Source organism: Urocampus carinirostris, chromosome 5, assembly GCF_059441175.1.
Source record: "Urocampus carinirostris isolate Australia breed hairy pipefish chromosome 5, RoL_Ucar_1.0, whole genome shotgun sequence".
NCBI lineage: Eukaryota > Metazoa > Chordata > Actinopteri > Syngnathiformes > Syngnathidae > Urocampus > Urocampus carinirostris.
This window is the reverse complement of record NC_142353.1, coordinates 43932218-43952644: the sequence shown is the minus strand read 5'-3', so window position 1 is coordinate 43952644 and position 20427 is coordinate 43932218. Positions and strand designations below refer to the sequence as shown.

Sequence of the window (20427 nt, the reverse complement as noted above, 5' to 3'; positions counted from 1 at the left end):
AATACATCCACCAATTCCTTTAAAATTATATATTTATTGAAAAAAAAAGACAAATATTTCTTGTGTTTTACAAAAAAAAGCTCAAAGCCCCAGTGTTTGGCCACTAGATGGCATTGATGATTTTAAAAGAAACATAACATGTAAACATCTGCATGTATAGTTCTCCAACTATACTCAACATCTTCCTGGAGAGGAAGCTCCGGAGCAACATGAAGCTACAGAACATCACCAACCTCCATTTTGCTGATGATATCGCCGGATTGGCAGGAGAAGAACAGGAACTCAGAGATTTGGTCAATCATCTGGACGAAGCATCAACCCAGTATGGAATGGAAATCACCACAGAACAAGCAAAAGTAGTGACCTACAATCCCCAAGATATCACCACAAACTTCACCGTCAACCACAAAGAGCTAGAACTTGTCACCAAATTGTAACACCTTGGGGGTGTTATATCAGAGGAGGGGTCAGAACCAGAAATCATGGCCAGGATATCTCAAACCACCATCATACTTGCCAGACTTAAACCCATCTGGAGGGACAAGAACATAGCAGTGACCTCAAATTTCAGACTCATGCAAGATCTGGATACTTCCTCTACGCTTGGAAGACCTGGACTCTCACAGCAAATCTGGAAAAGAAAATCCAGGCCATGGAGATGCCATGCTACAGGAAACTTCTAGGCATCAGCTCCTTAACCCATGTGACGAGAAAAATGGTGCGCAACACCATCAGAGGACACATTGGACCCTACCAAGAACTGTTGTCACCTGTGCTCAGACGGAAATGTCAGTGGGATGGTCACGTCACCAGATCATCAGGACTGACCAAGAGAATTCCCCAGGGCACAGTCCAAGGAGCAGAAGAAGAACCGGGCCCACAACATTAAGGAATGGACAAGCTGTCACAGTGGAGAAAGCTTTCCAGAGTTGTGTCCTCATTGGTGCCCTGATGACCAATGCGGTTAAGGGACCCAAGTTGTCCAAACCTGGGCACCTGAACCAACTTCTTGACCATTATGTGGCTGAATTAGTGTCGCTTGAGTCTCCGTCAAGCCTCCTCTCTCGATCTTCTTCTATCTTCAGCCCTTCTTCACCCGGCCCACGTTTTTTTCCCCGCAAGCTAGTGTGCCGGCTCCTCCCATAGGTGTGCCAGGAAAGCCCCCTCGCCTCGATGTCTGAAATGGTCAAAACATCCCCGAGCGTTTCTACGTCACCAGGGCCGTCTGCGTCGAGAAGTCCTGATTATCATATCAGCCCTTCGTCTCAGCCAGTGAATATAATTTGCATTTAAATGTAATTTGTATTTGATCGTACAAAATCCTTTATAGTCAAATGTATAAAATCCTTCACCATGATGCAGCCCCCAACTCCAAACAGTTACCAACCCCTGGAGTAGAACATGTAATGAGTTTTGGTAGGTATGCAAATGATCGAGTAATAGGGGGCCCCAAAATGTAATTTGGCTTAGGGTCCCATGAAGACTTGGGCCAGCCCTGCCCCGAAGTTTGAAAACCAACCCTGAATTGTGTGTTTTTCATTCTCTTTTCTTTATGAATACGACTTCAACAGGCCTCCATCATCCTTCGTAAGAAGGAGGCCAAAGCTGAAGAGCTGCAGGAAGCCAGGGAGGAGTTAGCGGCTGCAGAGCGGGAGTTAAAAACCAGAATGGACCAGGCCCAAGCCTCGAACGGGGGGGAGATCGTCCGGGGCGACGAGGTAAACCCGAGCGACTTTCGCAAAAACGAATCGACTGGAGACGCTTGAGATCGTTTCCTGTGTTATTCAACCGAATTTGTTATCGCTAAACCGATCCGATTGTGGTGTCAATTCAAACCATCCATCCATTTTCTGCACCGCTTATCCTCAGTAGGGTCGCGGGGGTGCTGGAGCCCATCCCAGCCATTCTCGGGCAGTGGGCACGGGACACCCTGAACTGGTTGCAGGGCACACAGGGACAGACACACCTAGGGACAATTTGGACAGGCAAATCGACCTGACATGCATGTTTTTAGAATGTGGGAGGAAACCGGAGCGCCCGGAGGAAACCCACGCAAGCACGGGGAGAACATGCAAACTCCACACAGGAGGTTTGATCTCATGACCTCAGAACTGTGCCGCACACGCGCTAACCACTGCACCGTCGTGCTGCCCACCAATTCAAACCCATCCATTATCCATCCATCCATTATCTGCACCTCTTATCCTCAGTAGGGTCGCGGGGGTGCTGGAGCCCATCCCAGCCATCTACGGTCAACGGGCAGGGGACACCCTGAACTGGTTGCCAGCCAATCGCAGGGCACACGGGGACAGACACCTAGGGACAATTTTGACCGGCCAATCGACCTGACATGCATGTTTTTGGAATGTGGGAGGAAACCGGAGCGCCCGGAGGAAACCCACACAAGCACGGGGAGAACATGCAAACTCCACACAGGAGGTTTGATCTCATGACCTCAGAACTGTGCCGCACACGCGCTAACCACTGCACCGCCGTGCTGCCCTCCAATTCAAACCCATCCATTATCTATCCATCCATTATCTGCACCGCTTATCCTCAGTAGGGTCGCGGGGGTGCTGGAGCCCATCCCAGCTATCTTCGAGCAGTGGGCAGGGGACACCCTGAACTGGTTGCCAGCCATTTGCAGGGCAAACAGGGACAGACACACCTAGGGACAATTTGGACACGCAAATCGACCTGACATGCATGTTTTTAGAATGTGGGAGGAAACCGGAGCGCCCGGAGGAAACCCACGCAAGCAGGGGGAGAACATGCAAACTCCAATTCAAACCATGACAGGGGGGGAAAAAAATTGAATTCTGTGGCTATCCAAACACGGACTGTTCAGTGTCTTAACGCAGCCCAACAACCCCCACCCCAAGTTCCCATAAAAATCTATTCTTAGAATCCAGCTGAGAAGAAGCAGCGAAGAAATGTCAGGAAGTTTGCTTTTCCCCTCAATCTTTTGTTTACATTCGGAGAAGCAAGTATAAAGTTCATTTTTTTTGTGTTTAATTGCGTCACAAGGGACTTAAATACTGGCCAATGTGCTTTTCCTGAAGGCTGAGATCAGAGATTGGAAAACTGTGGCTTGCGAGTTAGATATGGCCCGCCGAGGGTTTTAAAATGGCCTACCCGACAACGGTAAGAGAAGCGCAAGAGGGAAATGAGCTGGAGTTAGAGATATATCCACTTGATGTTGTGGAGCTAGACACCACTCACAAAGACAGTCGAGCTATTTCTTTCTTTAGCTGTCTCTCTTTCTCTTTTTTTCTCTCTCTCCGTATCTGTCTCTTCTTCTCTTTTTCTCTTTTAACTCTCACTCACCTTCTTTTTTTTCTTTTACTCTTCTTTTTTCCCCCCCTCTCTGTCTCCTCTCTCTCTTTCTCTGTCTCATTATTTTTTCCAATTCTCTGTCTTTCTCTCTTTTCTCCATATTTCCCACTTTCTCTCTCTCTATTATCTCTATTCCTCTCTCTTTGTTCTCCTTTTCTGTCTGTCTCTTTTTTTACTCTCTCCGTATCTGTCTCTTCTTCTCTGCCTCACTTTCTCCCTTTTCTATCTCTGCTTTTATCTTTTTCTTTCTTTCTCTTTTAACTCTCACTCACCCTCTTTTTTTGTTTTTCTTTTCATTCTTTTTCTCTCTTCTCTCAGTCATTTATATGTCTCTCAGTCTCTCTCTCTCTCTCTCTCTCTCTGTCTCGTTATTTTTCCAATTCTCTGTCTTTCTCTCTTTTCTCCATATTTCCCACTTTCTCTCTGTTATCTCTATCCTCTCTCTTTGTCTCTCTGTTCTCCTTTTCTGTCTCTTTCTTTCGCTCTTTCTCTTTTTTTCTCTCTCTCCATATCTGTCTCTTCTTTTCTGCCTCACTTTCTCCATGTTTTTATCCCTGCCTTTATCTTTTTATTTCTTTCTCTTTTAACTCTTACTCACCTTATTTTTCTTCTTTTACTCTTCATTCTTTTTCTCTCCCCTCTCCGTCTTTTCTCTGTCTCTCTCTCTCTCTCTCTGTCTCATTTTTTTCCAATTCTCTGTCTTTCTCTCTTTTCTCCATTCTTCCTACTTTCTCTCTCTCTGTTATCTCTATCCCTCTCTCTTTGTCTCTTTGTTCTCCTTGTCTGTCTCCCTCCCTCGCTCTTTTTCTCTTTTTACTCTCTCTCCGTATCTGTCTCTTCTTCTCTGCCTCACTTTCTCCATTTTTTATTCCTGCCTTTATCTTTTTCTTTCTTTCTCTTTTAACTCTCACTCACCTTCTTTTTTTTCTTTTACTCTTCATTCTTTTTCCCTCCCCTCTCTGTCTTTTCTCTCTCTCTCTCTCTCTCTCTCTTTCTCTCTCTCTCTCTGTCTCATTATTTTTCCAATTCTCTGTCTTTCTTTTCCTCATCCTTCCCACTTTCTCTCTCTCTATTATCTCTATTCCTCTCTCTTTGTTCTCCTCTTCTGTCTCTCTCGCTCTTTCTCTTTTTTTTACTCTCTCCGTATCTGTCTCTTCTTCTCTGCCTCACTTTCTCCCTTTTCTATCTCTGCTTTTATCTTTTTCTTTCTTTCTCTTTTAACTCTCACTCACCCTCTTTTTTTGTTTTTCTTTTCATTCTTTTTCTCTCTTCTCTCAGTCATTTATATGTCTCTCAGTCTCTCTCTCTCTCTCTCTCTCTCTGTCTCGTTATTTTTCCAATTCTCTGTCTTTCTCTCTTTTCTCCTTATTTCCCACTTTCTCTCTGTTATCTCTATCCTCTCTTTGTCTTTCTGTTCTCCTTTTCTGTCTCTTTCTTTCGCTCTTTCTCTTTTTTTCTCTCTCTCCATATCTGTCTCTTCTTCTCTGCCTCACTTTCTCCATGTTTTTATCCCTGCCTTTATCTTTTTATTTCTTTGTCTTTTAACTCTCACTCACCTTCTTTTTCTTCTTTTACTCTTCATTCTTTTTCTCTCCCCTCTCTGTCTTTTCTCTGTCTCTCTCTTTCTCTCTCTCTCTGTCTCATTTTTTTTCCAATTCTCTGTCTTTCTCTCTTTTCTCCATTGTTCCCATTTTCTCTCTCTCTTATCTCTATCCCTCTCTCTTTGTCTCTTTGTTCTCCATTTCTGTCTCCTTCCCTCTCTCTTTCGCTCTTTTTACTCTCTCTCCGTATCTGTCTCTTCTCCTCTGCCTCACTTCTCCCTTTTTTTCTTTCTTTCTCTTTTAACTCTCACTCACCCTCTTTTTTTTCTTTTTCTCTTCATTCTTTTTCTCTCCTCTCTCCGTCTTTTCTCTGTTACTCAGAAAAAAGAAGTTCACACGAAAGAGTCGCATCGATAAAACTCAATGTGGGAGGAAACCGGAGTGCCTGAAGGAAACCCACGCAAGCACGGGGAGAACATGCAAACTCCACACAGGAGGTTTGATCTCATGACCTCAGAACTGTGCCGCACATGCGCGAACCACTGCACCGCCGTGCTGCCCACCAATTCAAACCCATCCATTATCCATCCATCCATTATCTGCACCGCTTATCCTCAGTAGGGTCGCGGGGGTGCTGGAGCCCATCCCAGCTATCTTCGAGCAGTGGGCAGGGGACACCCTGAACTGGTTGCCAGCCAATTGCAGGGCAAACAGGGACAGACACACCTAGGGACAATTTGGACCGGCCAATCGACCTGACATGCATGTTTTTTGAATGTGGGAGGAAACCGGAGTGCCCGGAGGAAACCCACGCAAGCACGGGGAGAACATGCAAACTCCAATTCAAACCATAACATTGGAAAAAATATCGAATTCTGTGGCTATCCAAACACGGACTGTTCACTGTCTTAACACAGCCCACACAGGAGGTTTGATCTCATGACCTCAGAACTGTGCCACACACACGCGCGCACCACTGCACCGCCGTGCTGCCCACCAATTCAAAGCCATCTCCGGGCAGTGAGCAGGGGAGACCCTGAACTGGTTGCCAGCCAATCGCAGATCCTTTATAGTCATATGTATAAAATCCTACAACACCTAGGAACAGTTTGGACCGGCAAGTTAACCTAACATGCATGTTTTTGGAATGTGGGAGGAAACCGGAGTGCCCGGAGGAAACCCACGCAAGCTCGGGGAGAACATGCAAACTCCAATTCAAACCATGACAGGGAAAAAAAAAATCGAATTCTGTGGCTATCCAAACACAGACTGTTCACTGTCTTAACACAGCCCAACAACCCCCACCCCAAGTTAAAGTAAGCTAATTCTTACTAACCGTCTTCCCTCACGTCCAAAGTGTCGAAAAGCATTCGTGCTAACAAAGTGGGTCATTTGTTCCCGAATGAAGTTGCAGTTCACGGAAACGCTGCTCAGCGGACCCTCCCCCACAGTTGGGGCCAGGGGCCCCAGTCGAGGTGATCACTTTATCAGCGGTATTTTCCATTCTGCTTGTTCTGTCATCGCCCGGCCGCCCACCAACTGCATCTGGTCAGCGTTGGTCGGCCACCTGCCTGTATGGTTTATCGCCTGACCCCATCGCGCCGCTTAAAAATAGTGGCGCTATCGTTACGAGATAGTCCAGTTTCTGTCGGAAGTTTAGGTTCGTACGGGTGCTTGAAATCCTTGGAGTTTAAGGTTTTCAAGGTCAGGAAATTGCTTGGATTTTGGGTGAAGAGGTTGAAATTGTTGCCATTGCCATGTTTTTTAGCACTCTATAAACGTCGCAATAAATGTTTTTCCTTATGTGTTAAATGACGCTGAAATGCTAGCATGCTAGTGGCTCGTCATTTTGGCGTCGTCATGTGAAGCGCCTCTTCTTAGCCAAGAGGACAGCTCTATTTAGAAAACCGGCTTCTTGCTCGGCTCCTAAACTGCTCCTACTATGTTTTTTTTTTTTTTAAATAATATCAATAATAATAAAAAAAATAAGCACCAGATTATTTTGCTATAAGTCTTTTTTAAATGCTAGCTGTGGCTCGCCATTATGGCGTAGTCATGTGAAGCGTCACCGCCCCTACTCTTAGCCAAGAGGACAGCTCTATTTAGAAAACCGACTTCTTGCTCGGCTCCTAAATTGCCCATGTTTTTTTTTTTTTAAATAATATCAATAATAATAAAAAATAAGCACCAGATTATTTTGCTATAAGCCATTTTTAAATGCTAGCTATGGCTCGCCATTATGGCGTAGTCATGTGAAGCATCACCGCCCCCTACTCTTCTTAGCTAAGAGGACAGCTCTATTTAGAAAACCGGCTTCTTGCTCGGCTCCTAAACTGCTCCTCCTATGTTTTTTTTTTAAATGATATCAATAATAATAAGAAATAAGCACCAGATTATTTTGCTATAAGTCATTTTATATTTTTTGCAAGGATCCCTGAATAACACATAAAATATAATAAAAGAAAGTTTGATCACATGACCCCGATTTTAGCTAACCTGCACTGGCTCCCTGTTAACTTAAGATGTGATTTGAAGGTTCTCTTGGTAGTATACAAAATCAAGCTCCCTAATATCGTTCAGATTTAATCTAACCCTTATGTTCCGGTTTGGAGCCTTTGCCCTGAAAATGCTGGTCTACTAGTGATCCCAAGAGCCAAGAAGAAATCCGCAGGTTTGAGAGTGTTCTCCATCCGGGCCCCGGTCCTGTGGAATGCTCTTTCCCCTGAGATTTGATCTGCAACCTCAGTGGAAATGTTTAAATCCAAGCTTAAAACAGACTTCCACTCTATAGTATATGAATAACCTATATTTTATGTAAACAATATCTGTGTATTATTTGCCCTCATGAAGGTTTTAGATCAGGGCATGGTGTCATAATAGGCTTTAGTCTGTGCAGCCCTTTGAGACTCCTTGTGATTAAGCGCGTCACCAATAAACATGACTTGACTTGAGGTTTTTGAATTTTTCTTTGCCCTCATGTCGGTTTTAGATCAGGGGTTGGTGTCATAATAGTCTGTGGTTTGCAATAATTTGTGGTCTGTTCAGCCCTTTGAGACTCTTTGTGATTAAGACTGTCACAAATAAACATGACTTGACTTGAGGTTTTTGAGTTTTCCCTTGCCCTCATGTAGGCTTTAGATCAGGGGATGATGTCATAAAAGTCTGTAGTGTGCAATAGTCTTTGATCTGTGCAGCACTTTGAGACTCTTTGTGATTAAGGGCGTCACAAATATACATGACTTGACTTGAGGTTTTGGAGTTTTTCCTTGCCCTCATGTAGGTTTTCGACCAGGGGATGGTGTCATAATAGTCTGTAGTTTGCAGTAGTCTGTGGTCCGTGCAGCCCTTTAAGACTCTTTGTCAATTTTTTCTTTTATTTCGATCGCCACTGGACTTAGAAGGTACTGGAAACATTGAAAAATTGGCCTTGGAAGTGCTTGAAAAGGGCTAGAATCTGGCAATGTAAAACCTGTCTTTTCCGGTCTGCTCGTTAATGTACTTTATTACGATCGTATACTTTATTTTGGAGTGCTCAAGTGTGTTGCGGGTGGTCCGGTTGCTTGTTTGGTCACAGGAATTCCCTTTGGGAACATACTGTCAGGAACACTATGGAGTATTATCCTCCTCTGTTAAGTCCTCCCTCAGCCAGCACTGCCCTTGATGTCCTAAAATACACATGGAATATTCTCTCTGAAGCGTCCCCTCCGTCCAGCCACTCCTCTCCGGTCCCCAAAGGACGTGAAGCACATTCTGTGTTTTCTGGGACTGTTCTCCAGTGTCCTTGTACATTTATAGCTGCTCTTCATTGTGAAGGTGCTTCACGGTGTCCTGATGGACACTTTCAGGGTGGGGCCACACTGAGCGTCCACTTGTTGAGGGAATTTGGCCAGCTTGAGTTATTTGTTGGACAGATCAAGTGACCGTGTCAGATCCGGACCCCAGAGCCCCCCGTCTGCTGTTCTCCAAATCCTTTGTTCTCCTGACCTTTACCTATGTTATGCTGAAGTCACTCCGAGTATTATAATTGTTGTCAGAGTTATATTTTGGGGATTTTTCCTGCAGCTATTCTTTATCCATCCGTCCATGATCTGCACCGCTTATCCTCAGTAGGGTCGCGGGGGTGCTGGAGCCCGTCCCAGCTATCTAAAAATAATTGGCATATACTGGTTGAATATATACAGATAGCAGCATGGCGGAACAGTGGTTAGCGCGTATGTGGCATCGTTCTGAGGTCATGAGATCGAACCTACTGAGCAGAGTTTGCATGTTCTCCCCGTGCTTACGTGGGTTTCCTCCGTGCACTCCGGTTTCCTCCCACATTCCAAAAACATGCGTGTCAGGTTAATTGCCCGGTCCAAATAGCTTATCCTCAGTAGGGTCGCGGGGGTGCTGGAGCCCATCCCAGCTGTCTTCGGGCTGTGGGCAGGGGACACCCTAACCACAGAGACGGACAACTCACTCGCTTATTTATACCTAGGGACAATTAGGACCAGCCAATTAACCAGACATGCATGTTTTTGGAATGTGGGAGGAAACAGTGCCAGGAGGAAACCCACGCAAGCACGGGGAGAACATGCAAACTCCACGCAGGAGGTGACCTCAGAACTGTGCCCCAGCGCTTTACAATGTGCTTCACACTTTTCCCTTTTACACACTAACTAACCGATAGCAGCGTCAGCCATGCAAGGGGGCATTGGGGATTCAGTGTGTTGCCCGAGGCAGTTCGACGTTAAACACAGAGGAGCCGGGAATCGAACCTGCGACCTCTTGATCCCAAGACGAGCGCCCTACCTCCTGAGTTAATGCCCCTCTAGTTTTTATAAATACAATACATTGAAATTGAAAAGTCAAGGCCATTTTTTCACAAAACATTTCTGCTAGGTTTAAACTTTAGTAGCCCTTTAAAATGAGGAGAGAAGAAATTAAGGGATTTGCTATTCTCAGAAGAGATCGGTTTTCGAGGCGATTAAAAAAAGAAAAAATTCAGTCTCAGTAGATCTTAAAAATACCCACAAGGTGGCAGCAACATCCCACGATGGTATCTCACAGGCATCCACTTGTGGCAATGGTCCAATCACAGGCAAGAAATGACACAGACAGGACATCATAAGTATAGACGCTCCCCTACTTACGGACATTTGAGTTACCAAAAACGGTAGATACGAACATTTTTTTCCGGATGTTGAAAAATATTCTGACATTGCTGTCAGTTAGATTTTGTATCGTGTGCACCTTTTTCAGAGTACAGTACTGTAGTGCTTCTTTCCGCCACTACCGGCGTGTGGCGCTGTGAGAGCTCAACCAGCATCCACCCCGAAGAAGAAATCTGGTTTCCTCTTCCTCGTCCATGCGTAAACATATTACCGTAAATTCAGGACTATAAAGCGCACCTGATTATAAACTGCACCCACCACTCTTTAGGTGATTCGCCACTTCTGTGCTTACACAAGCCGCACCCATGTATAAGCCGCATGCGCCCGCATTAAAGCTTGTGACACAATCACATATACAACCCAAACCAGGCTGTAAGTTCTACGATTGTACCTACATAGAAAGTACCTAATTCTAGAACTACAGTTGGTATCATAATTGGAAAATGATACCCGTAATTAACGTATGATGCAGACTTGTAAAGTCCGGGTCCCCTTGAAAGTAATCCAAGGAAACAAAATGTATATTTCCAAAGTTAAGGGTGGGAAAAATATATATCCACTATTATCCGCTGCGACAACAGACAGATCTACCGGTAACTCAGCTTTAACCCACTTCCCATCAGCCCGCGTTTGCTCCGCCCCTTCTTTTTGATTCGTCCGTAGAACACATAACAGAATCAATCTCTAAAATAAATGCATTACAAAAATATACAGTCGCAAATACATATTATACATGGTTACACATATTTACGAAGAAAGACGGTACACCGAGAGAGTTTTCAAAGCTTTAATAATAATAATATAACTTTCATCCCAAACCGTGTCTGTGAAGGGTAGCAAAACGCTACTAGGAACACCCTCGCAATGCATCAAACGAGTCTGTCAAAAGAAAGCATCCCGTAATTGTGAATTTCACGGTAGATCGTCCTCGACTTCCTCCTCATAACTATCGCCATCAAGGGTGTCTTTCTCATTATCGGAAAAATTCTTTACAGGCAATGTATGGATAAGCTAAGAAGTTGCAGTCTTCCTCGGCGCATATATTCCACCGGTCTAAATCTTACCTTTTGTACGCGAGCGCCGCTGGTGGCCGTTAGAAAAATTCCATAAATTGGTCGCTTCACTGAATAAGCCGCAGGGCTGAACATTTGGGAAAAAAGTAGCGGCTTATAGTCCGCAATTTACGGTATACTGTATCTCCAACGCGCTAAAAACATTTTTATCGTTTAATATCTCGTGCATCCATTTAATAAAGTGTAAAGAAGAGGCGAGCCGTTTCTTTTGAAACGAAAGTGGAATAAGAAAGCTTGATGCGGTTGAGAAAACTGTTTTTTTTTTTTTTTGCGGCCACTTTCTACCACAGAGAAGGAAGTCAAGTCATGTTTATTTGGGACGCCCTTAATCACGAAGAGTCTCATAGGGCTGCAGAAACCACAGATTTTTGCAAACCACAGTCTATTATTACACCATCTCGCTTTGTTTTGTCTGCTACAAGCCGCGTGAACTCCTCTAAGCTGCTTGGGGACTTGTGGGCATAAAACCGGGCTAGTGTTTGGGGATTTGTGCCCGCCTCTAGTGGCTTAAGACCGGGCTTGTGTTGGGGGACTTGTGGACATAAAACCGGGCTAGTGTTTGGGGACTTGTGCCCGCCACTAGTGGCATAAAACCGGGCTAGTGTTTGGGGATTTGTGCCCGCCTCTAGTGGCTTAAAACCGGGCTTGTGTTGGCGGACTTTTGGACATAAAACCGGGCTAGTGTTTGGGGGCTTGTGCCCGCCACTAGTGGCATAAAACCGGGCTAGTGTTTGGGGATTTGTGCCCGCCTCTAGTGGCTTAAAACCGGGATAGTGTTGGGGGACTTGTGGACATAAAACTGGGCTAGTGTTTGGGGATTTGTGCCCGCCTCTAGTGGCTTAAAACCGGGCTTGTGTTGGGGGACTTGTGGACATAAAACCGGGCTAGTGTTTGGGGACTTGTGCCCGCCACTAGTGGCATAAAACCGGGCTAGTGTTTGGGGATTTGTGCCCGCCTCTAGTGGCTTAAAACCGGGCTTGTGTTGGGGGACTTGTGGACATAAAACCGGGCTAGTGTTTGGGGATTTGTGCCCGCCTCTAGTGGCTTAAAACCGGGCTTGTGTTGGGGGACTTGTGGACATAAAACCGGGCTAGTGTTTGGGGACTTGTGCCCGCCACTAGTGGCATAAAACCGGGCAAGTGTTTGGGGATTTGTGCCCGCCTCTAGTGGCTTAAAACCGGGCTTGTGTTGGCGGACTTGTGGACATAAAACCGGGCTAGTGTTTGGGGACTTGTGCCCGCCACTAGTGGCATAAAACCGGGCTAGTGTTTGGGGATTTGTGCCCGCCTCTAGTGGCTTAAAACCGGGCTTTTGTTGGGGGACTTGTGGACATAAAACCGGGCTAGTGTTTGGGGACTTGTGCCCGCCACTAGTGGCATAAAACCGGGCTAGTGTTTGGGGGCTTGTGCCCGCCACTAGTGGCTTAAAACCGGGCTTGTGTTGGGGGACTTGTGGACATAAAACCGGGCTAGTGTTTGGGGGCTTGTGCCCGCCACTAGTGGCATAAAACCGGGCTAGTGTTTGGGGATTTGTGCCCGCCTCTAGTGGCTTAAAACCGGGATAGTGTTTGGGGATTTGTGCCCGCCTCTAGTGGCTTAAAACCGGGCTTGTGTTGGGGGACTTGTGGACATAAAACCGGGCTAGTGTTTGGGGGCTTGTGCCCGCCACTAGTGGCATAAAACTGGGCTAGTGTTTGGGGATTTGTGCCCGCTCCTAGTGGCTTAAAACCGGGCTTGTGTTGGGGGACTTGTGGGCATAAAACCGACTCCTGTTCCACGATGCTTGGAATGTACATTTACGTTTTGTAGCGTCATCAATTTTGTTAGCTTCTTTTGAATCTTTCATCTGGGGCTGAGGTTTTGGCTTGATTCCTAACCACTTCTCCATTTTTCTTGTGTTCTCTGTGCGTCTACTTTGCAAAATGCACGACCTTATAACACTCGGAAAAGTCCGGAAGCACGAAGTTATTCGATGCGGACTTCTGATTGGCTGCCGAGTATACAAATTGCCAAATGAACCGAAATTTACAAACTGAACAGAGATTTCGAAGCCTGACGTAAAAGATGCACGCCCCGGGGGCAAACGTTATTTCAGACACTGCTCTTAACCGACTTCAATGTTTTCTCTTCCGCAGCTGAAGCGTTTGGTGGCAAAACTGCGAAGTAAAGGGACAGTGTACAAGAAGAAGCGACAAGAAATCGCGGAGCTGAAGGCCGAGTACGGAGTTCTACAACGGACAGAGGAGATTCTCAAGCAAAAGCATGAGGCCGTTCAAGAGAAACTGGTAACTACAAATGTTTTTGTGATGTGTGTGGTTCATTATGATTGGCTGGTTTGGCAAACAGAATGTGAGACAGAAAGGTTCATGGTAAGGGTCAGGAACCTATGGCCTGCGAACCAGATATGGCTCTTTCAATGAGTCCTGAATTCTGGGCGATAAAATGTCTTCTTTAGCATTCCAATTAAGATTAGTACAGAGTAGAGTTTAGTTCGGGCTCCAAGCAGATTTGAGGAGGAAATTAAATGTTTTTGAGATGAAGTGTTTTAAGAGTATGTTAGGAGTGACACGATTGAGAAATGAAATTGTGAGAGACAGAACTGGAGTAGTAGTGGAACTGAGCAAGCGTGTGGATAAGAGAGTACTCGTTTGGTTTGGACACATGGAGAGGATGGATGAGGAGCGAATGTTGAAGAGGATCTACAAAGCAGAAGTAAATGGAAGGAGACCAAGAGGACGTGGATGGATGGTGTTATGAGTGTACTGCAGGAAAGAGGTCCAAATATAGTGGAAGCTAGAGATCTTTTTGGTTATGAGAGGTGTTGTGAAAGGATAGTGGGATGTTTGGAGGCGTTCTAAGGAATGGGCAGGGCACCCGTATGATGCGGCAGGGGTAAACCAGCGAAAGCTCTCGGGCCCTGCTGTTGAACAGAAGAGTGTGTTGTGTCACCCGGACCCGAGTGACATGGCCGCTGTCTTGTGTCCCGTCTCTTTTGTAGGGACGAAAACATGACCAATTTAGGTGCTACTTTTTATCTCTTGTTTCTCACACTCTCTCTCCCCTCTATCTCTCTTTCTATGTCCCGCCCTCTCTCCTTTTCCTTCCCTCTTTCTCTTTTTTCTTTATCTCTCTTTTTTTTTTCTCTTTAATCTTCTAGTCCGGCCCCCCGACAGAATGTTTGTTCTATCGTGTGGCCCCCGAGTTCAAATGAGTTTGACACGCCTGTGTTAGGGGGATTACCTCATGTGTGGTCCCTTCTCAAGGTTTTTTCATTTTCCTCATGTTGAGGTTTTTGAGTTTTTCCTTGCCTTATGTAGGTTTTAGATCATGGGATGGTGTCATAATAGTCTGTGGTCTGCAATAGTCTATGGTTTGTGCAGCCCTTTGAGACTCTTTGTTATTAAGTGTGTCACAAATAATTATAACTTGACTTGAGGTTTTTGAGTTTTTCCTTGCCCTCATGTCGGTTTTAGATCATGGGATGGTGTCATAATAGTCTGTGGTCTGCAATAGTCTATGGTTTGTGCAGCCCTTTGAGACTCCTTGTGATTAAGGGTGTCACAAATAAACATGACTTGACTTGAGGTTTTTGAGTTTTTCCTTGCCCTCATGTCGGCTTTAGATCATGGGATGGTGTCATAATAGTCTGTGGTCTGCAATAGTCTATGGTTTGTGCAGCCCTTTGAGACTCCTTGTGATTAAGGGTGTCACAAATAAACAGGACTTGACTTGAGGTTTTTGAGTTTTTCCTTGCCCTCATGTCGGTTTTAGATCAAGGGATGGTGTCATAATAGTCTGTGGTCTGCAATAGTCTATGGTTTGTGCAGCCCTTTGAGACTCCTTGTGATTAAGGGTGTCACAAATAAACATGACTTGACTTGAGGTTTTTGAGTTTTTCCTTGCCCTCATGTCGGCTTTAGATCATGGGATGGTGTCATAATAGTCTGTGGTCTGCAATAGTCTATGGTTTGTGCAGCCCTTTGAGACTCCTTGTGATTAAGGGTGTCACAAATAATCATGACTTGAGGTTTTTAAGTTTTTCCGTGCCCTCATGTAGGTTTTAGATCAGGGGATGGTGTCATAATAGTCTGTAGTCTGTGCAGCCCTTTGAGACTCTTTGTGATTAATTGCGTCACAAATAAACATGTTTTGACTTGACTACTGCCCTTGAGCAAGGCACTCAACCTTTCTTTATTTGCCCTGCTACAAATCGTCTGTTTGCATTTGCTCTGTCCGTGTTAACGCTAGCGTGCTGGAAGTTTCCTGGAAATGGCTTCACGCCTCTTTGTGGTCCCAGCGCCTGACTTGTCGATAGGCTGTCTGAAAGCAGCTATTTCTGACAGCTGCATCTGCTGCCCCTTCTCTGTCTCCATCTCTCCATGGGGCTTGTTCAGCTGTGACACTTTCAGTCTCATCCTTTTGGACTTAGTAGCTCAACAAAAGGAAACATTTCTTCCCGAAAAAGGGATACCCAAATTCTAAAACGTGCAAAATGTGAGAAAATAATACATCTCATCTCATCTCATCTCATGAGCTGCACCGCTTCTCCTCAGTAGGGTCGCGGGGGTGCTGGAGCCCATCCCAGCTATCTAAAATTAATTGGCATATACTGGTTGACCATATACAGATAGCAGCATGGCGGCACTGTGGTTAGCGCGTGTGTGGCATCGTTCTGAGGTCATAAGATCGAACCGCCTGAGCGGAGTTTGCATGTTCTCCCCGTGCTTACGTGGGTTTCATCCATGCACTCCGGTTTCCTCCCACATTCCGAAAACATGCGTGTCAGGTTAATTGGCCGGTCCAAATTGTCCCTAGGTGTGAATGAGCGAGTGTCTGTCTCAGTTGCCAGTTCAGGGTGTCCCCTGCCCACTGCCCGAAGATAGCTGGGATGGGCTCCAGCGCCCCCGCGTCCCTACTGAGGATAAGCGGTGCAGATAATGGATGGATGACTGTCCAACGCAGTCAAGTCAAGTCATGATTATTTGTGACGCCCTAAATCAGAAGGAGTCTCAAAGGGCTGCAGAGACCACAGATTATTACAAACTGTAGACTTTTATGACATCATCCCCTGATCTAAAGCCTACATGAGGGCAAGGGAAAACTCAAAAACCTCAAGTCAAGTCATGTTTATTTGTGACAGTCTTAATCACAAGGAGTCTCAAAGGGCTGCAGAGACCACAGATTATTACAAACTTTAGACTATTATGACACCATCCCCTGATCTAAAACCTACATGAGGGCAAGGAAAACTCAAAAACCTCAAGTCAAGTCATGTTTATTTGTGACGCCCTTAATCACAAAGAGTCTGAAAGGGCTGCACAGACGACAGATTATTGCAAACCACAGACTATTATGATACCATCCCCTGATCTAAAACCTAAATGACACCATCTCCTGATCTAAAACCTACATGAGGGCAAGGAAAACTCAGAAACAACAAGTCATGTTTATTTGTGACACCCTTAATCACAAGGAGTCACAAAGGGCTGCAGAGACCACAGACTATTGCAAACCACAGACTATTATGACACCATCCCCTGATCTAAAACCTAAATGACAACATCTCCTGATCTAAAACATACATGAGGGCAAGGAAAAACTCAAAAACCTTAAGTCATGTTTATTTGTGACACCCTTAATCACAAGGAGTCTCAAAGGGCTGCAGAGACCACAGACTATTGCAAACCACAGACTATTATGACACCATCCCCTGATCTAAAACCTACATGAGGGCAAATAATACACCGATATTGTCAACATAAAATAGAGGTTATGCATATGCTATAGAATAGAAGCAGTGTCTGCCTCATTTCGTTTCACCAACTTTCCACACCTCTCTCATTTGTGTATTTGAAGCAAAACGTGGAAGCCGAGAAGGGAATCTCCGGCTACAGCAATACTCAGGAGGAACTGGAGAAGGTGTCGGCCATTAAAAGCGAGCTGGATGAAAAGAAAGGCCGCACGCTGGACGATATGGCGGAGATGGTAATTTTGATGATGAACGTGAATGATCAGACTGTGTGAAAATCCCGATTGACTTTTTGCTTCTGTGTTCTTAGGTGAAGCAATTGAATTCCATGATAGTGGAGAAGAAGTCCACGTTGGCTCCGATTATCAAAGAGTTGAGGTCATTGAGACAGCAATCTCAAGTGAGCATCACTATTCCATTATTTGTTTTAGTTCAAAGAGCTTTTATATCAAAAATAACTTTGTAGCTAAGAGACCTCTCGTCACTTTGCGCTTCAGTTATCGCTGGTGGACTCATTTCTTTTAATTCCCTCTCTCTCTCTCTCTCTCTCTGTCTCTCTGTCTCTCGCTCTCGCTCTCTCTCTCTCTCTCGCTCTCTCTCTCTCTCTCTCTCTCTCTCTCTCACTGTCTGTCTCTCTCACTGTCTCTCTCTCTCACTGTCTGTCTCCCACTCTCTCAATTTGCTCTCTCTCTTCTGCTCTCTCTCTGTCTCTCTCTCCCACTCTCTCTGTTGCACTCTTACTCTCTTCCTCTTGCTCTTCCACTTTTGCTCTCTCTGTCTCTGTGTCTCTCTCTCTCTCACTCTCTCTCTGCCTCTTTCTCTCTGTCTCTATCCCTCTGTTTGACTCTTTCTCTCTCTTAGTCAGCAGGGCTTTGATCAAGGTGCACCTTCCCAAAAAAAGCATTTGAAATACATTCTGGGTTTCAATTTTTTCTCTCTCTTACGTTCTCTCTCTGTTGGCCAACTAATTTAATCGTATTGAGTTTCAATGTGTTTCTCTCTCTCCCTCTCTCTCTCTCTCACTGTCTATCTCCCACTCTCTCAATTTGCTCTCTCTCTTCTGCTCTCTCTGGCTCTCTCTCCCACTCTCTCTGTCTCACTCTTACTCTCTTCCTCTTGCTCTTCCACCCTTGCTCTCTCTGTCGATTTCTCTGTCTCTTGCTCAGTCTCTCTTTCTCTCTGCCTCTTTCTCTCTGTCTCTGTCTCTCTCTTTGTCTCTCTCGCTCTCTCTCTTACTCAGTTTCGCTCTCTCTCCCACTTTCTGTCTGTCTCTTTGTCTCTCTCTCTCTCTCTCTCTCTCTGTCTCTCTCTCTGTGTCGACAAGGCTTTAAACAAGGCACACCCTCCCCAAAAACATAAACTAATTAAAAATAGTAGTGAGTCTCAATTTGTTTCTCTCTTTGTCTCTCTCCCACTCTCGTTTTGCTCTCTCGCTCCTGCTCTCTTTGTCTCTCTCTTCCTCTCTCTCTTCCTTTCTCTCTTCCTCTCTCTCTTCCTCTCTCTCTCAATCTCACTCTTGCTCTTCCAATTTGCTCTCTCTGTCTCTTGCTCTGTCTCTTGCTCTGTCACTCTCTCTCTCTCTCTCTCTCTCTCTCCCTCTGTCTTTCTCTCTTCCTCTCTCTCTTCCTCTCTCTCTCAATCTCACTCTCACTCTTGCTCTTCCAATTTGCTCTCTCTGTCTCTTGCTCTGTCTCTTGCTCTGTCACTCTCTCTCTCTCTCTCTCTCTCTCTCCCTCTGTCTTTCTCTCTGTCTCTATCTCTCTCCTTGTCTCTATCCCTCTCTCTCTCTCTAGCTCGGTCTCACTCTCTCTTCCACTTTCTGTCTGTATCGCTCTCCTTGTCTCTCTCGCTCTTTCTCTCTAGCTCAGGCTCACTCTGTCTCTCTCTGTCTCTGTCGACAGGGCTTTAAACATGGCATGCCCTCCCCAAAAAACATAAACTAATTGAATATTATTGAGTTTCAATTTGTTTCTATCTCTCTCATTCTCTAAATTTGCTCTCTCTGTCTCTTTATCCCTCTCTCTTTCTCACTCTCCCACTCTCGCTCTCCCTGTCCCTCTCACTTTTGCTGTCTCTCTCTCTCTCTGTCTTTCTGTCTCTCTAGCGCTCTCGCTTTCTCTCTCTTAGTCAGCAGGGCTTTCATCAAGGCGCACCTTCCCAAAAAAAGCATTAAGTCATTTGAAATAGATTCTGGGTTTTAATTGTTTCTCTTGCGTTCTCTCTCTGTTGGCCAACTAATTTAAAATCGTGTTGAGTTTCAATGTGTTTCTCTCTCTCTCCCTCTCTCTCTCTCTCACTGTCTATCTCCCACTCTCTCAATTTGCTCTCTCTCTTCTGCTCTCTCCGTCTCTCTCTCCCACTCTCTCTGTCTCACTCTTACTCTCTTCCTCTTGCTCTTCCACTTTTGCTCTCTCTGTCTCTGTGTCTCTGTCTCTCTCTCTCACTCTCTCTGCCTCTTTCTCTCTGTCTCTATCCCTCTGCTTGTCTCTCTCTCTCTCTCTCTCTGCCTCTCTTTCTCGCTCTCTGTCTCTCTCTCTATCTCTCTCTCTGTCGACAGGGCTTTAAACAAGCCACACCCTCCCCAAAAAACATCAACTAACTGAAAATAGTAGTGAGTTTTAATTTGTTTCTCTCTCTTTGTCTCTCTCCCACTCTCGCACTTTGCTCTCTCACTCCTTGTCTCTCTTTTCCTCTCTCTCTCAGTCTCACTCTCGCTCTCTCGCTCTACCACTCTTGCTCTCTCTCTCTTTCTCTCTCTGTCTCTCTCTCTCTCTCTCTCTCTCTCTCTCCCTCTGTCTTTCTCTCTCTCTCTCTCTCTCTCCCTCTGTCTTTCTCTCTATCCCTCTCTTCTCTCTCGCTCTCTCTCTCTCTCTCTCTCTCTCTCTGTCAACAGGGCTTTAAACAAGGCACGCCCTCCCAAAATAAAACATAAACTAATTAAAAATAGGATTGGGTTTCAATTTGTGTCTATCTCTCTCATTCTCTAACTTTGCTTTCTATTTCTCTTCATCCCTCTCTCACTCTCCCACTCTCGCTCTCCCTGTCTCTTTCTGTCGCTTTCGCTGTCTCTCGCTCTGTCTCTGTGTCTTTCTCTTCTTGTCTTTCTCTTTTTCTTTCTCTCTCTCTCTCTTGTCTCGTTCTCTCTGTCTCTTTCTCCCAAAAAACATCAACTAATCGAAAACAGTATGAATTCGTTTCTATTTCTCCCATTCTCAGTCGGCAAGTCCGCTCTGATGAAGGCCGCTCCCAGAAATAAATAGTTGTGGGACAGTACTACATACATTTTCACTTTTCGCAGGTGGTTCTGGTCGCCATTACATGTTTAAAGCAATGGACCTCAGTCCTTCCTTAAAAGCACAAAACATCGCGTCAACATGACTTTTATTTCATAAAGCATTTTTTAAGTTCTTTTTGTTTTTCTCCTCATCTTTTATTCCTGGATCCTCAAGCCTTACATTAAACCAGTGTCTGAAACTCGTGACAAAAAAGTTACCAGACACCAGGGCAGGCAACCTGCAAAGTTAAAGAGATTCAAAAGAAGCTAACAAAATGTATGACGCTACAAAATGTAAACCT

The 20427-nt window shown here is 45.2% G+C and overlaps 1 protein-coding gene across 1 annotated transcript in view; it reads left to right on the top strand.

The window, feature by feature from the left end:
* Positions 1-20427, top strand: part of ift81 (intraflagellar transport 81 homolog) — a 56465-nt gene that overhangs the window by 15269 nt on the left and 20769 nt on the right. Inside the window, exons 10-13 of the mRNA XM_088336937.1 lie at positions 1572-1718; positions 13238-13387; positions 16959-17087; positions 17162-17251. Of these exons, the coding sequence (XP_088193063.1) occupies positions 1572-1718; positions 13238-13387; positions 16959-17087; positions 17162-17251 (516 nt within the window). The remainder of the gene's footprint in view (positions 1-1571; positions 1719-13237; positions 13388-16958; positions 17088-17161; positions 17252-20427) is intronic.